The sequence below is a fragment of the Oryx dammah genome, unplaced genomic scaffold (assembly GCF_014754425.2).
Source record: "Oryx dammah isolate SB20612 unplaced genomic scaffold, SCBI_Odam_1.1 HiC_scaffold_25, whole genome shotgun sequence".
NCBI lineage: Eukaryota > Metazoa > Chordata > Mammalia > Artiodactyla > Bovidae > Oryx > Oryx dammah.
The window spans coordinates 71,062,474-71,079,966 of record NW_024070209.1 but is presented as its reverse complement, the minus strand read 5'-3'; the positions used below and the strand labels follow the sequence as shown (position 1 = coordinate 71,079,966).

Sequence of the window (17,493 nt, the reverse complement as noted above, 5' to 3'; positions counted from 1 at the left end):
ACCTATGCCAGCCCTGCGCAATGGACAGGACACTCAGTGTTCAACAGATCTTCATTCTCTGCCTGTTCTGCTCTGTGATCAGCCCACTCTCACATTACAACATTAAAGGAATGTGAGGGCTCTCAGTCCGATTCCCATGTTTCACGGAAGAAACAGGCCCAGTGCGAGGAACTGACGTACTTGCACGAGGTCCTCCATTTAGTAAGTGATTTGATTCTGAATTCAAAGCCATAGTTCATGACTCCCAAACCAGTGCTACTCTACTGTACTATACACTTCGTTCAGGTGAGAATAAAGACACATTAAATTCAAACACACACCCCCCCACACACCACTCATAGTATAGAATCTAAGCTATGTCTGACTGATAAGTACCAAACGGGGACCAGCTGGATACTAGACAAAGGCACATGTGTGCGCGGTTGCTCGTGTATGTGTTTTATGTGGGCGGGAGAAGGCAATGGCACCCCACTCCAGTACTCTTGCCTGGAAAATCCCATGGACGGAGGAGCTTGGTGGGCTGCAGTCCATGGGATTGCTAAGAGTGGACACGACTGAGCGACGTCCCTTTCACTTTCCACTTTCATGCACTGGAGAAGGAAATGGCAACCCACTCCAGTGTTCTTGCCTGGAGAATCCCAGGGATGGAGGAGCCTGGTGGGCTGCCGTCTATAGGGTTGCACAGAGTTGGACACGACTGACGTGACTTAGCAGTAGCAGTAGCAGGGGACACACTGCTGAAAACACTGTAGGGTCTTGTCTCTGTGACTTAAGCAGTAATAACACTGAAAGCTTAGGCTACATGTTGGAGAGTATTACAATTCATTGGTTTCACTTTTCTAGAGATACTCTTCATAAAGCCTCAGTTCCTTGAAATCAATGGGACATGGCAGTTTCTTTATTTAAAGTTTGCCCTAGGACACAGAACTTGTGTCTTGGAGTCTGGAATTGTGGTTTCTACAGTGACTTTGGTTGAGCTAATTACTTAACCTCTCTACCTTCTCCTCTTTAATCTGGGAGAATAATGCATGCCTTACTTTGTCATAAGGCTTTTCTGAGGATCAAATATGTATGAAAGTGCTTTCTAAACTGTAAAGTACATATAGGTGCAGGTATTGCTAAGTCACTTCAGTCGTGTCCGACTCTGTGCGACCCCATAGACGGCAGCCCACCAGGCTCCCCCATTCCTGGGATTCTCCAGGCAAGAACACTGGAGTGGGTTGCCATTTCCTTCTCCAATGCATGAAAGTGAAAAGTGAAAGTGAAGTCGCTCAGTCGTGTTTGACCCTCAGCGACCCCATGGCCTGCAGCCTACCAGGCTCCTCCGTCCATGGGATTTTCCAGGCAGGAAAAATAGTCCCAATATTACAATATAAGAAAGATCATGCAGAATTTCCTGAGGCACGCTGGCTCTCAGGAAAAATGTGAAGTAGACTAGGTGGACTGTGGCCCTCCATCACCTACTCCTGCCCATTCCTGATGCCCCAGGTCCTCCAGCTCCTCAACAGAAAAACTGCCTGGCAGGTAACAGAGGAAACACTGCTGCCCAACCAAATGACTGCCCGGGTCAGGCTGCCTGCCCATCCAGATAACTCTAGCCTCACCTGTGAAAGGTTAGCTCTTCCACTGTGGTTGCTGTACCTTTCTCTCCTCCACAAGCTGGGTTGGTAACAGGCTATTAGACTAGGACAGAAGGAAGAGTCATCTCTGAGAAGCAAGGGATAGCAGGAAAAGAAGAGAAGTTACATGAGAACATGCTTTGACCTATACAAGGAAGATAAGAGCCTGAATGAAGTGGCTCGTTGTACTCACATCACCTGATTACGATGAGTGCAGTGTGGAGAATGTTCACCATTAGCCTTAGACTTTATCTGTGACACCCTAAGAAAATGTAACCAAATGAGTTTTGGCTTAAAATTCTTTCTGACAGCTTTGAGTCTATTAGAAATACATTAAATGTCAGTGAGAATTTGCCATAGCATGTTGTTTTGTCAAGAGGAAATTTGTTAAATCAGGACATACATTTAAAAATTCTCCACAAAATCATTTCGGTAACTTATTTTCCATTTATTGCTATGTAGAACACTTATACTTTGAGAGAAAGCAGTTATAAACACACACACACACACACACACTTTTTCTTTTTTTCCTTTTTGTCTTGATGAGAAAGTTTGATCTGGAAAAGTCAGTGTGGTTCTCTCCCTATTTTTTTCTTAGTATAAGTCACAAAATTATGGCCACAATATCAAGAAGCAGCCACTGTCTTAGATAAGTGGCTATGTTTTATTTTGATTTTTTTCATTAAAGGGTGCTGAGATCAGGATATTATCCTAATTTTAATTTAAAAAAAGAAGTGAAAGAGGGAAGAAAATTGGTGTCTACTGAGAAGTACTATACCAAACTTGGCATCCTATTTTATTTTATTTCATTTTTAGAACAATTCTGTAGGGGAATATGTCTATATGCATTTAACAGATATGGCTCAAAAAATCAGATAATTCTGCTAAGATTATAAAGCTAACAAGGAACAGAAATGGGATTCTAACTCAGATGATTTCCTATTAGTCAGTCGTAAAAAAAAAAAAAAAGAAGCAAACAGAAAGAAACTACTTAGATTTTTTTCAAGTTTGTTATATGTTGGGGGTGAGAGAAGGGGAGTGGGTGAGAGAACAGATGAATCAAGATTAACCATGAGTTGACAACTGTCAAAGCTGGGTCATGGGTTTCGTTATAGAATTCTGCCTGCTTTTGTGTGTTTGAAAACTTCCAAAGCCTAAGATTAAACAAAACAAAAAGAGCTACTTAAAGGACACTGACAACATAGAAAATATTACATATAAATAATCTTTTGTTGTTTTTAGAAAAGATGATAAGGTTTTACAAAAAGGAGGAAGATTTAATCTTCAGTCCTTGAGATGTTTATCCAGGTGTACCTGGGCAGTGATTATCCATGACCTGCAGCTTAAACTCTGCTTCTCAGAATGGAACTCATTCTACTACTTAGAGTATATCTTGGACAAGGGGCTCTTTCAAAGATTCCAGTTACTACTTGAGTTATTTCTGCTAACTAGACTGGAGATTTATATTTCAGAATATCAGAAATGCTACTCGTGTTATTTCTCCCCTCCCCATTTGTAAGGTTTTCTAACATTATTGAGAACAACAGGAAAGCAGTGAATCTCAGATGGGAGAAAATATTTTACTGCAGAAAAATATGGCATTGCTTAACTTGAAAGGTTAACTTTCACTGAGACAGTGATAAAAGCTTTATAGAAAGAAAGACAAATGTGTAAAATTACCTCCATTGCTGTGGGCTATTCTCAGGGCTTCCAAAGAAGTTGCAGGAGTTACTTCTAGCTGGCAGATCATTACTTTGGCTCTGCTAATGGCACTGGCTGCTTCCCTCAGGTCTTCTGTATTCAAAAGTAAATTTGCTCCAGCTACTATAACGATGATATTCTGGCCTATAAAGAATTTCTAGACGTTTATATTAAAAATCAAGCGAAATCAAGCAACAACATCCTGCAGTGTTACATTCACCCTTAGAAAACCATTACATAAAAAATGTGTTATAAGTATGAATTTTAATATTTCTAAGCCATTCAGGTTAAATTTTGTATTCCCCATGGATCTTCTTTTATATCTCTGTAGGAATCATATTATTCTTATCATCTTGAGCAAAATCTAAAAAAAAAAACCAGATTTCCCTTTCAGTATTCTTATGTACACAGAATATTAGCTGATAAATTATACATAACATACTTAAAAGAGTTTCTCTTATGGGAAATGGCTGATACAAGGTGTATGGTAAAGATTCTGAATCCTAAATAACAGATGTCATAATGATGAGTATGAACAGGAAGAAGCTTGCTTAATGCTAAAAACTAATGCTCTGTAGTATGCAGTCAGTTCATGTGTATGTCCCAGGGTATTCTGCAAAGTGATTTTGTAAATCAAAACACATTTCATAATATTAAACAGATAAAAACTGTGCTAGGTAAGTAGGGAGACAGTGATATCTGGCCTGTACTGTACTAGATCAAACAGAAGCAGGACAGAGGACTCTTGTATGCCCATCACTTGCAGCCACTCTCTACAGTCTGACCCAAGCCGGGGAGTGGTGGTGGTACAATTTCTCTGTCAGGTGAAGTCTCCAGAGCTGTGCTGTCCCTTAGGGTAGTCATGAGTACAAGCCATGTGTGGTGATTGAACCCTTGAAATGTGGCTCGTCCCAACTGAGATGAGCTTCAGTTGCACAATACACAGCAGATTTCAAAGACTGAGTAGTAAGAAAAGAAGGTAACATATCTCGTTAATTTTAGAGAACATTTTGACTGCATGTTGAAAGGATACTATTTTGGATTAAGTCAATGTATAAAGATTCATTTTACTTGGTCCTTTTTACTTTTTAAAATGTGACTAAAAAGGTGGCTCAGTGGTAAAAAATCTGCCTGCCAGTGTAGATGTGGCTTCGATCCCTGGGTCAGGAGGATCCGTGAGGGGAGGAAACGGCAACCCACTCCCGTATTCTTGCCTGGGAAATCCCATGGACAGAGGATCCTGGCGGGCTACAATCCATGGGGTCACAAAGAGTCAGACACGACTTAGCGACTAAACAACAACAGTGGAAAATGTAAATTTATGGATATAATTTGCATTATAGTCTATAGGACAGCCTGACTCAGAGGGATGGGCTGCAGCGGTCTTCTGTGCTCTAGGCTGCTTGTGCTGATCATGTACAGACATGACCTAAAACCTCTTCCGACTGCAGAACACGTGCCGGCCTGTCCTCTTACCACAGGTATGTGTGTTGACCAAAGAGGACTTGATAACATGGGGGTGGTTCAGGGTAAACCCAATCTCAGTACTGGAAAAATTCAAAGTACCTGCATCCTGGAAGACAGCATACCTCCTCCCCTCTCTCCTCCAGTGACTTCATTCTCTCGGCCACTGTCCACTGCTGCTCTGTGTTGCTGACAGGTTTGGCTTGGCTTTGGCTAATGTGTGACAAACCCAAGACTACAGCTGTCTGGTGGACACTGTCATATGGCTAGCTCATTCATACCTCAAATTTAACTTGTCAGAACCACTACTCATCCCTCCACTTAAAGATACTGCTTGTTGCCTCCCTGGCTATCTGTGTTAGCTCTTATCCCATATGCTGTAAACCAGACAAAGTTTACTGTAATAGGCAGCCCATACACAATATTAAATTATATCTTTGCATGGAAAACATGGTATTATGTCACCCAGATAAGAAAGAAATAGAACTTGACGATATCCCTAGAAACCCCACCACCACCGAAAAAGAGGATTCAGACAGGGAATGAGCTGTTGTTGAAAGTGATAATTACTTAAGATATGGCTTAAAGTAATGGACACAGACTGTTGTTAGGATGAAAACTTTCGTCTACTGTTTTTAAGTAGAATATATTTTTGGGGGTTGTTATTGCAACTTTGAGATCACTAAAGTAGACTAAAAATACCATAATTTCTGTGATAAATGATTTTGTGAAACTGCATTATAAATAAAAGATATATTAGGACAGTTCAGTTCAGTCAAATCCTAATTTAATACAGTGTACTCTGACTCCTCACAGTACAGTAGGTTCTTCTGTCCTAGGAGCTCCATGAAATGCTTGGTCCTTCTGAATATTGTGTGTGTGTGTGTGTATGTGCCCACTCATGTCTGACTCTTTGTGACCCCACTGACTGTAGCCTGCCAGGCTCCTCTGTCCATGGAATTTTCCAGGCAAGAATACTGGAGTAGGTTGCCATTTCTTACTCTGGGAGATCTTCCCAACCCAGGGATCGAACCCTTGTCTCCTGCATTGGCAGGTGAATTCTTTACCACTAGCATCATTCAGAGGGTGGTGGGAAGCTCTCTGAATATTAACTCTGATTTAAAAAAATCTTATTTAAGAGTTTTTATACTTAAAATAGTTGGCAGAAATTCTAAAAACTGTCCTTGAGGGTAAAGAGAAGTTACTGGTTTTTTTTTTTTTTTGACAGCCCCTTGAAGCATGTGGGATCTTTGTTCCCCAACCAGGGATCGAACCTGCACCCTCTGCAATGTAAGCATGGATTCTTAACCACTGGACCATGAGGGAAGTCCTGGAAGGTTACTGTTTTTAAAAGACACATTTCAACTATTGCAAGGTCCTGTGACAGACATGGTTGTATATATATACTTTTGAGATTTGATTGCTGTTTAAAGAGCAGACAAAATTGAACACTAACGACAAGTTATAAGCAATTGGTTGCTGCCATTTGCTCAGTAAATATTCTATAAATATGATTCATCAACTTTCCTTTGCACCTATCTATTTACATGTATTTACTTAGTAACTGAAGTGACAGATGAATACTTAACTACTTTTAGAGATAAATATCAATTCTGGGTTCACATGAAGGGTAACGGGATGCTACAGAATATAAGTATAATTTTGAGGCAACTATATCACCTCATTTGTATTGGATGGACAATTTTGTATTTGAGCGATCAACTTAGGAAGTATAAATAAAAGGAAATATGTATATTTAGATTGGAAAGACCATACATTAGGCCTTGGAGTGGTGGGTATAGTAAGAGATCCTAAGGAACAGGGTCAAAAATGGATGTTTCTGCCCTAGTTCTGGAAACGAAACTCCAATGTGCAAAACATATACCTTCATTATCGACAATGATAGAAGCAGCTCCTGTCGCAGCATCTTTAGTCTGATATGTAAATTCTAAAAGAAAAAAGAAATCATCACGTATGTACAGCCTGGCAGGGATAATCTATTTTTTAACAATTTCAATGCAACACTAATCCTTGGAAAAACTTTTTAACCTTTAACCATCTGGAATGATAAAAAAGAAATAAGTAATTAGTGCTAATTTATACCCATCACCTACACAATGAGGAACATACAAGTCTTCACACTTAGTTGTGCCTTTTTTCTACATTAGTGGCAGCCCAGTAAACCACCCCCGCTTCCAATTCCTTCAGATTTTTCACAGTTGTACATGTGCATTTTCCTAGACCACCATATTTCTTTTCTTCAGTGAAAGAAATGACAGACTTGAGATGAAAGACTAAAGGTCAAACTCATAAAATGAACTTGTTTGATTCTCTTCATTTTCATAAGCTTTGCATCTCATCAGGATTATGGTCTGGTGCATAAATGGAAATGTTGATCAGGCAGCCTTTGGCAGCAGCAAAAAGCCCTGAACTGGAGCCAAAGACCTGCATTCTAGTCCTAGCTCTGGCTCCAGCTTAGCTGTGTGCTCTTGGACACATTCAGAACCAATCTGGCCTTCAGTTTTCTCTCTTGTGAAATGATGGTATCAGCATCAGTGGTTTCTCAGATCTTTTCCAGCTATGATATTCAATGACTTTTCTTAAAATATCTTCTGTGAATGCAGCACCTGTTTTCTCTTGTCACCTACTTTTGAGATATTTCTATGAGATGAAGGTTTGTAACCTCCTACCATTTTATTCCCATCTGGAGAAATGTATATGAAAGAAGTAACCAAAGGGTCGTCAAGCAAGACTAGACAAAGCTGAGCATAAAAATTCTCTGGCCACCAGGGGAGGATCTAATAACTCTATTCTATATTTGACTTTTCTTATAACCAGATTCCAGAAGAAAGTTATAAAAACTAACTTTAAGAAAGATGAAATTTTACCTGTAGAAATATCATTCTGTTTGAAGTTTTCTATATAATCATTGCCAAAGGAATCTTTGCCAACCTGTACCAAAGAAATGATGAACATTAGATGTTTTACACTTAGTAAAATGCTATAATGTAGTTTTTAGAATACTTAGCATTTTAAAAGGGCATATCTGCACGGTACTTTATAAACATTAACTAATTAATCTTCTTAATGTAAGATGCTAGATTTGATTTCAACCCAAAGAATTGTTATATATTAATGTTCCATTTATATCCTGCCTAAAATGTGAAGCATTTAATGACTGTCACAAGTTCCATAGCTTCATTCTCATTTTGGTCTGTTCATACAAAGATTCCCATTGAGACAGAGCTGTCCAGCATCAACAATCCTCAATATTTATGAAGAATCTCGGTTATTCATACTATATATCTACACTATCTATAGTATATACTGATATACTATAAATCACTATACATGAAGACAACTCTGGAATGACCTGCCTGGTGTTTGGGAATCTTCTTTATCTTCTCCTCTGACTCTGACATAGGGGGCAAAGAGGAGGGAATTTAAAAAGCCCTAGCTAATTTGGGTAAGTTGGTACAGTTGAATTCTGTTGTTTAGCATCCTAGCATGCATTCTGGTAATGATACTTCAGTTTTTCCTTTGGACTCTTCCAGTCATAGACAACATGAGTAAGGTGGCCTATTTGTTACAACTAGTGAATGTGTATTGACACATCATTATCACTTAAACCCCACAGCTTACATTTGGGTCCACTTGGGTATTGTACAATTTTTGTGTTTTGACAAGTGTATAGCCACGTATCCACCATTATAGTCTCATACAGAATTTGTTGTTATTCAGTCACTAAATTGTGTCCAGTTCTGTGTAACCCCATGGATTGTATCACACCAGGCTCCTCCGTCCTCCACTATTTCCTGGAATTTGTTCAAATTCATGTTCACTGAGTCGGTGATGCTATCTAACCATCTCATCTTCTACCACCCTCTTCTTTTGCCTTTAGTCTTTCCCAGCATCAGGGTCTTTTCCAATGAGTACACTCTTGCTCTTCGTATCAGAATATATATATATATATATATAGCTATGTATCTTATTCCTTTCATAAGAACAATATAGTCAACTGGGAGCATATCTATGCCTAGGTTCCAATGTTTATTGTATTGAAATGTGGACAAAAAGCAATGGAGATCTGAGTCCTATTTAAAAGGACTTTAAAAAGTCCTTTTATTTGTACATTACAGAGTTGCACAGATGACTTGTACAATGTTTTGTTGTTGTTGTTCAGTTGCTAAGTCATGTCTGACTCTTTGTGACCCCATGGACTTCAGATGCCACACGCCTTTGGCCTCCACCATCTCCTAGAGTTTGCCCAAATTCATGTCTGTTGAGTCGGTGATGCTATCTAACCATTGTATCCTCTGCTGCCCCCTTCTCCTTTTACCTTCAGTCTTTCCCAGCATGAAGGTTTTTTTCCAAAGAGTCAGCTCTTTGCATCAGGTGGCCATAAAAGAATGCCATCTTCCCTGTTTCCTCTCCCACAAAATCTCTTACACATTCATTTATTCTTCTGGATTTACTTTAAAAAAGGATAAGAGAAGTGAACATCTTCCAATCTCCTTTGTTTACTTCTGACTCAAATGTAAGCCTCCTCCCCAGCACCTGGAAGTTGATAACCAGAAGACCACTGACAAAATGTGGGCCACTGGAGAAGGGAATGGCAAACCACTTCAATATTCTTGCCTTGAGAACTCCATGAACAAGCAAAAAGATACGACACTGAAAGATGAACTCCCCAGGTTGGTAGATGCCCAATATACTACTGGAGAAGAGTGAAGAAATGACTCCAGAAAGAATGAAGAGATGGAGCCAAAGGAAAAACAACACCCAGTTGTGGATGTGACTGGTGATGGAAGTAAAGTCGGATGCTGTAAAGAACAATATTGCATAGGAACCTGAAATGTTAGGTCCATGAATCAAGGTAAATTGGAAGTGGTCAAACAGGAGATGGCAAGAGTGAACATCGAGATTTTAGGAATCAGTGAACTAAAATGGACTGGAATGGACGAATTTAACTCAGATGACCATTATATCTACTACTGTGGGCAAGAATCCCTTAGAAGAAATGGAGTAGCCATCATAGTCAACAAAAGAGTCTGAAATGCAGTACATGGATGCAATCTCAAAAACAACAGAATGATCTCAGTTCGTTTCCAAGGCAAACCATTCAATATCACAGTAATCCAAGTCTATGCCCTGACCAGTAATGCTGAAGAAGCTGAAGTTGAACGGTTCTATGAAGACCTACAAGACCATCTAGAACTAACACCCCCAAAAGATGTCCTTTTCATTATAGGAGACTGGAATGCAAAAGTAGGAAGTCAAGAAATACTCGGAGTAACAGGCAAATTTGGCCTTGGAGTACAGAATGAAGCAGGGCAAAGGATAATAGAGTTTTGTCAAGAGAACACATTGGTTCTAGCAAACACCCTCTTCCAACAACACAAGAGAGAACTCTACACATGGACATAACCAGATGGTCAATACTGAATCAGATTGATTATATTCTTTGCAGCCGAAGATGGAGAAGCTCTATACAGTCAGGAGAAACAAGAGCAGGATATGACTGTGGCTCAGATCATGAACTCCTTATTGCCAAATTCAGACTCAAATTGAAGAAAGTGGGGAAAACCACTAGACCATTCAGGTATGACCTTAATCAAATCCCTTATGATTATACAGTAGAAGTGACAAATAGATTGAAGGGATTAGGTCTGAGAGAGTGCCTGAAGAACTGTGGATGGAGGTTCATGACATTGTACAGGAGACAGTGATCAAGACCATCCCCAAGGAAAAGAAATGCAAAAAGGCAAAATGGTTGTCTGAGAAGGCCTTACAACTAGCTGAGAAAAGAAGAGAAGCTAAAGGCAAAGGAGAAAAGGAAAGATATACCCATTTGAATGCAGAGTTCCAAAGAAGAGCATGGAGACATAAGAAAGCCTTCCTCAGTGATCAATGCAAATAAATAGAGGAAAACAATAGACTGGGAAAGACTAGAGATCTCTTCACAGTTCAAGCAAAGATGAGCACAATAAAGGACAGAAATGGTATGGACCTAACAGAAGCAGAAGATATTAAAAAGAGGTGGCAAGAATACACAAAGAACTACACAAAAAAGATCTTCATGACCCAGATAACCATGATGGTGTGATCACTCACCTAGAGCCAGACATCCTGGAATGTGAAGTCAAGTGGGCCTTAGGAAGCATCACTACAAACAAAGCTAGTGGAGGTTATGGAATTCCAGTTGAGCTATTTCAAATCCTGAAAGATGATGCTGTGAAAGTGCTGCACTCAATATGCCAGCACATTTGGAAAACTCAGCAGTGGCCACAGGACTGGAAAAGGTCAATTTTCATTCTAATCCCAAAGAAAGGCAATGCCAAAGAATGTTCAAACTACTGCTCACTTGCACTCATCTCACATGCTAGTTAAGTAATGCTCAAAATTCTACAAGCCAGGCTTCAACAGTATATGAACCATGAACTTTCAGATGTTCAAGCTGGATTTAGAAAAGTCAGAGGAACCAGAGATCAAATTGTCAACATCTGTTGGATCACTGAAAAAGCAAGAGAGTTCCAGAAGAACATCTATTTCTGCTTTATTGACTATGCCAAAGCCTTTGACTGTGTGGATTGCAACAAACTGAAAATTCTGAAAGAGATGGGAATACCAGACCATCCTACCTGCCTCTTGAGAAATGTGTATGCAGGTCAAGAAGCAACAGTTAGAACTGGACATGGAACAACAGACTGGTTCCAAATTGGGAAAAGAATGCATCAAGGCTGTATATTGTCACCCTGCTTAAATAACTCATATGCATAGTACATGATGTGAAATGTTGGGCTGGATGAAGTACAAGCTGGAATCAAGATTGCTGGGAGAAATATGATTAACCTCAGATATGCAGATGACACCACCTTTATGGCAGAAAGTGAAGAACTGAAGAAGCTCTTGATGAAAGTGAAAGAGGAGAGTGAAATTGGCTTGAAACTCAACATTCAGAAAACTAAGATCATGGCATCCAGTCCCATCACTTCATGGCAAATAGATGGGGAAACAATGGAAACAATGACAGACTTTATTTTGGGGGGGCTCCAAAATCACTGCAGATGATGACTGCAGCCATGAAGTTAAAAGACTCTTGCTACTTTGAAAAAAAAGCTATGACCAACCTAGACAGCATATTAAAAAGCAGAGACATTACTTTGCCAACAAAGGTCTGTCTAGTCAAAGCTATGGTTTTTCCAGTAGTCATGTATGGATGTGAGAGTTGGACTATAAAGAAGACCGAGTGCTGAAGAATTGATGCTTTTGAACTGTAGTGTTGGAGAAGACTCCTGAGAGTCCCTTGGACTGCAAGGAGATCCAACCAGTCAATCCTAAAGGAAATGAACCATGAATATTCATTGGAAGGACTGATGCTGAAGCTGAAACTCCAATACTTCAGCCACCTGATGTGAAGAACTGACTCGTTGGAAAAGACCCTGATGCTGGGAAAGATTAAAAGCAGGAGGAGAAGGGGACACCAGAGGATGAGGTGGTTGGATGGCATCACTGACTGGATGCACATGAGTTTGAGTAAAGTCTGGGAGGTGGTGATGAACAGGCCAGCCTGGTGTGCTACAGTCCACGGGGTCACAAACAGTCAGAGATGACTGAGTGACTGAACTGAACTGAACCAGAAGTCAGAGGAATAGAAGCCAAGTAAAGGAGTCATTCATTGCCCACCACTGAGAGCTAAGTCAAAGTACCTTGAAAACCACTGTGAATGCTACAAGGGCAAAGCCCCTGGAATAACGACAGTTACAAAGGAATCCTCATGGGTATTGTTGGAGGCTTTCCCATTTTCCCTTCACACTTTGGCTGTCAAATGTGTGAAAACTTTAAATGTGGCCATGAGGCAAAATGGTGCTTGTGAGAACCAGGGCATCTGGAACTAAATTTCAGTTCTGCTATTATCCTAATTAAAATGCTTTACAGTTTACTGTAAACTGTTCCACCTGAGCCAGGCTGTAAGGTGGGACTTGTAAGAGTTATCTCAGGCAGGTAGGAAACCAAGATTTCTCAGCCTGAGGATGCCCAGGTTACACCCCAGACCAATAAAATCAGCCCCTGTGGCAGGTGGGACAGTGGCAAGGTCCCCAGGTGATTACAACGTGTGGCCTCCAGTCAAGGCTGCTGGTTGCATGGTTAGAGCTGAGAGAGTGTCCAGAAAGCTTTGTCTGAGTGGAAATGAAGAGGGGGAGCATGGTCTTGCTTGGTTTCCATTGGGAAGTCAGCTCAGTGGGAGCCTGAAGGGACCTGCAGAATCTGCTGTGGGCAAGGGGCCCATCAGGGTCCAACACTGGCGTCAAGGTACTGTAAAATCCGAAAGCTTTCTTTGGCTTGTGTTTGCTGACTCCAGACTGATTTTGACATGGCCCAGGCTTGCTTTCCCTTGCTTCTATTTCTCCGAAACTCATAGTTGGCAAAATAGTAGGATTTCTGTTTTTCAGAGTGGTCAGTAGAGGCACTCCTAACTTGAATGGTCAGTGTTTGTATTAAAAACATGCTGTGAGTACAATATATTTATGCCTATTTCCTTGCCTTCTACTTAGAAGAACTAAGAAGTCCCTTCGTCTCTCCTCTACCTAATCAAACCTCACTTGTTTTTCAAGCATCAACCTAAGGCTTACCTTCTCGATTCTAGCTCTTGTTATTTCTTTCATTTCCAGAACTCCTACAGCATTCCTCATGGAATATACCATATAATTAAACACTTAATTGAATACCATCTTATCATGTTTGCCCAAACAGTCTTAAAGTGTAGTTTTCCTAAAAACTTACTGGAGACTCTAGCTTAGCATATATTTATCCCTCCCCCAGTCCTGTCCACTAAAGGTGTTCTGTAAGTATTTGATCACCTTAATTGCTTGTCTGTTCATTTTCCTTGAATTTAGCTTATCATTCTTAAAGGGACATGACTTATAGGCATCCAGACTATGCTGGTTATGGCTACAGAAAGCTTCTAGCCAAGGTTTTGCTTAGAACAGCCTTCTTGAAGGTCCCTTCACATTCTTCTGATTGCAGCAGTGAAATACTTTTGGGAAGAAAGACTCTGGGAAAACCACATAGTAGTCTGAGGTAGCCTGTGTGAGGTGAAAGGTAGCTATTGCAGGTGAAAGAAGCAAAGTCAGCAGCAACTAGGGACAATCACTCACACGTAAGCCAAGGCAACTTATGGAACCCCAGATGCTCTTCAGGAAATCCCAGGTTTCAGCCCTACCTGAACATTGTAGAATGGAACTTTGTGCAATCATGAAATGTTCTATATCTGTGCTGCCCAATACAGACACTTGAAAATGTAGCCAGCATGACTGAGGAACTCAATTTTTTAAAATTTTTAATTGAAGGATAATCACAATATTGTGTTGGTTTCTGCCATACATCAAAATGGATCAGCTATAGGTATATAGACGTCCAATCCCTCTGGAGCCTCCCTCCCCATCCTACTCCACTAGGTTGTCACAGGGCCCTGGTTTGAGGTTCCTGAGTCATACAGCAAATTCCCACTGGTGCTCTACTTTACAAATGTTAGTGTTTATGTTTCCATGCTACGCTCTCCATTTGTCCCAGCCCTTCCTTCCTACCTTCTGTCCCCCTGTGTCCAGAAGTCTGTTCTCTTATGTCTGCCTCTCCATTGCTGCCCGGCAAATAGGTTCATCAGTGCCATCTTTCTAGATTCCATATATGTGTTAATATACGATATTTGTTTTTCTCTTTCTGATGAAGAACTCAATTTTTAATTTCACTTGAATTACGTTGAAATATAAATAGCCACTTGTGGCCAGTGACTAGTGTAATGGACAGTGTGGCCATGGAGAGATGTGAATTAGGATCACGGAAAAGTAAAGGGCTGGAATCTGTTGGGAACAAGAGCAGTTCCTCATGCTGAGGGCACCGAGGTGCTTCCTTCACTCCGAAGACTGAAAAGATCTGTCTGCATCGAGGGAGAGCCACTCAGCGGCGTCCACAGTCCAGAACTATGACCAGTGCTGAGGAGAGTAACTGCAGTTAGTGAGGTCATGATAACCAACATTGTCAAATGGGTGAGGAACGATGGGCTGCTTGGAATCCTTGAATGGCAGAAAATATCTACTAATTCCACCCATCAACATATACTTGAGGTAAATGAAACAGGGGACCAAGATAGCATACCCAGGGACACATTAAATGATACATACTGCTAAAAAAAATGATCACATGTATTAAAACAGGTTCCTGAATTTCAAAGTTAGAAGACATGAAGATACAATCAACAGTAAATCTAAGTTGAACATAATTTAATCTTTGTGATTCAAGAGATTTTGTGGCTTTTCAGTGCCTGAGGGTCACAATGAACAGCACGCTGAAGAGACTATAAGCTACATTTGTTGTCACATAACAAAACTCAGCAGTTGCTTTTTTTGGAGGAATTTTATGGTAATTTCATGGTAATTTTATAACTTGTCATTTGTGGCTTTATCATAAAAGATGAAAGAAGAATACATAAAATTCCAGTTTATGCTGTCTGCTTGTTTAAATCCTAGATAAATGGGTGTTTACCTTACTGAATGATGGCTTTTAACATGCAAAGTTAACGTTTCAATCTCCATTATCAGGCCTGCTTATCTGAGAGTGGTGGTGATAATCCAACTGTTTCTTCCATTCTTCCTGTACGAGGCGTATTGGTTAGGGTCGTAGGATCCTAGTGTTTGAACATGCATTTCTATCAATACAGCCAACTAGTTTTAGCCAGTCATCTTTCAATAGAGTTCAGAAAAGAGATTTCACTTCATTATGTGTATTATCTATAAAGGCCTGGTGACTAGTTTTTGATCTTTGAAGATTAAAATCTCAGTGCACGATCAGTGGATTGTCCCATAGTAATCTAACATAGAGGGCTTCCCAGGTGGCACTAGTGGGAAAGAACCCGTCAGCCAATGCCAAAGACTTGTATAACAGACTCAGGTTTGATCCCTGGGTCAGAAGACCCCCTGGAGGAGGGCATGGCTACCCACTCCAGTATTCTTGCCCTGAGAATCCCATGGACAGAGGAGCCTGGTGGGCTACAATCCATAGGGTTGCAAAGAGTTGGACATGTCTGAAGCAACTTAGCACACGATCTAACAGTTAGAAGGGTACTTTTATGGCTAACGTGATGGATACATTGCTTTTCAAGCTTTTTGTGATGAAGGATCAGGTTTCTGTTTTTTTTTTTTTCCTTATTTTCATTTTCTATACATTATAGACTAATAATTTTTAAAATATAACAGTAAAGTAAAAATATGAGTCATACAAAATACAAGGCCTTATTTATTTGACATTAATTTGTTATATTTTTTATTTATATTTATTGTTATATTCAGCAGCTATAAAGTTACCTTCAGATTGCTGAAAATGCTCCTAACTGCTTACTCTCAAGTTTCTGAACTGTCTTGATCAGTGAAAGTTTGCCCTGAGGACCAGATTTTGAGTAGAACTGCTCTAACATACTGCCTCTGTCACAGACTTTTATGCCTTTAAAAAATTAAAAAAAAAAATTTATACTGGAGCACAGTTGATGTTCTGTGGGAGAGGGCGAGGGTGGGATGATTTGGGAGAATGGCATTGAAACATGTATAATATCATATGTGAAATGAATCGCCAGACCAGGCTCAATGCATGATACAGGATGCTCGGGGCTGGTGCACTGGGATGACCCAGAGGGATGGTATGGGGAGGGAGGTGGGAGGGGGGTTCAGGATGGGGAACATGTGTACACCTGTGGTGGATTCATGTTGACGTATGGCAAAACCAATACAATATTGTAAAGTAATTAGCCTCCAATTAAAATAAATAATTTATATTAAAAATGTGTTAGTTTCAGGTGTACAGCAAAGTGGTTCAGTGTATACACATACATGTATCTAATCTTCAAATTCTTTTCCCATTTAGTTATTACAGAATATTAAGCAGAGTTCCCTGTGCTGCACAGTAGCTCCTTGTTGGTTATCTATTTTAAATATAGTAGTGTGCATATGAATCTGACCATTCTTAAAAGAAAATAGATGACTGTTTACCCCATTGTGTGGAGGAGGCGAGACCAGGTAATTTTGTGAAGGTCCTCCCAGTTTGCTGATTTGCTGTGTGGACTGTCCTGCTCATGGCTTCTTTCTACCCCTGGGCTCATGCTGGGTCACTGAACCTTGAGCTGTTTATGCTATCATGGTCCTCCTAAGCTGCCGGTTTTTGATATTTAGAAATAACTTCCTTCTAACATTTGGCTTCAGTGGAATGGAGGAGGAGGAAATACTTAATTCGGGTGAGGTCCGATGCAATGTGTCCTAACAGGCTCTTTGCCCTGCCAAGTAGACCTTCATTGTCTATATCTGCCTGAATTTTTAATGTCAAAACATCACCTCCAATTATCCTTGGACCATGACCTTGGCCCATGACTCAGCTGAGTACTGACTGCACAGCTCTTAACTTCTGGAAGTGTTTCATTACACATGTATCACTGTACACATGTGGATGGAACCTTGTTTAGCAGCCCTCATCACAGCTGACAGACGTTTCTCCTGAGTGCAGTGTAAGATGGCGTACCTGTGTCATCCAACAGTGCTCCTTCATCAGAGCTCGAATCTGAGCTTGTTGCAAGGCAGTAGTAGATAGGTTAATGTTGCTAAGAAAGCCGTAAAACATTTTCTACCTGTTTTTCTTTTGCTTAATCTGTTCATTTTTATCTTGAGTA

At 40.3% G+C, this 17,493-nt stretch overlaps 1 protein-coding gene across 3 annotated transcripts in view; it reads right to left on the bottom strand.

Annotated features, from left to right (window-relative positions):
- Positions 1 to 17,493, bottom strand: part of RBKS (ribokinase) — a 108,498-nt gene that overhangs the window by 52,972 nt on the left and 38,033 nt on the right. For all 3 annotated transcript variants that reach the window (XM_040224385.1, XM_040224386.1, XM_040224384.1), the window contains exons 3-5: positions 7,673 to 7,736; positions 6,670 to 6,732; positions 3,300 to 3,464 (exon numbers count right to left, since the gene is read on the bottom strand). In XM_040224385.1, coding sequence (XP_040080319.1) covers positions 3,300 to 3,464; positions 6,670 to 6,732; positions 7,673 to 7,736 — 292 coding nt within the window. The remainder of the gene's footprint in view (positions 1 to 3,299; positions 3,465 to 6,669; positions 6,733 to 7,672; positions 7,737 to 17,493) is intronic.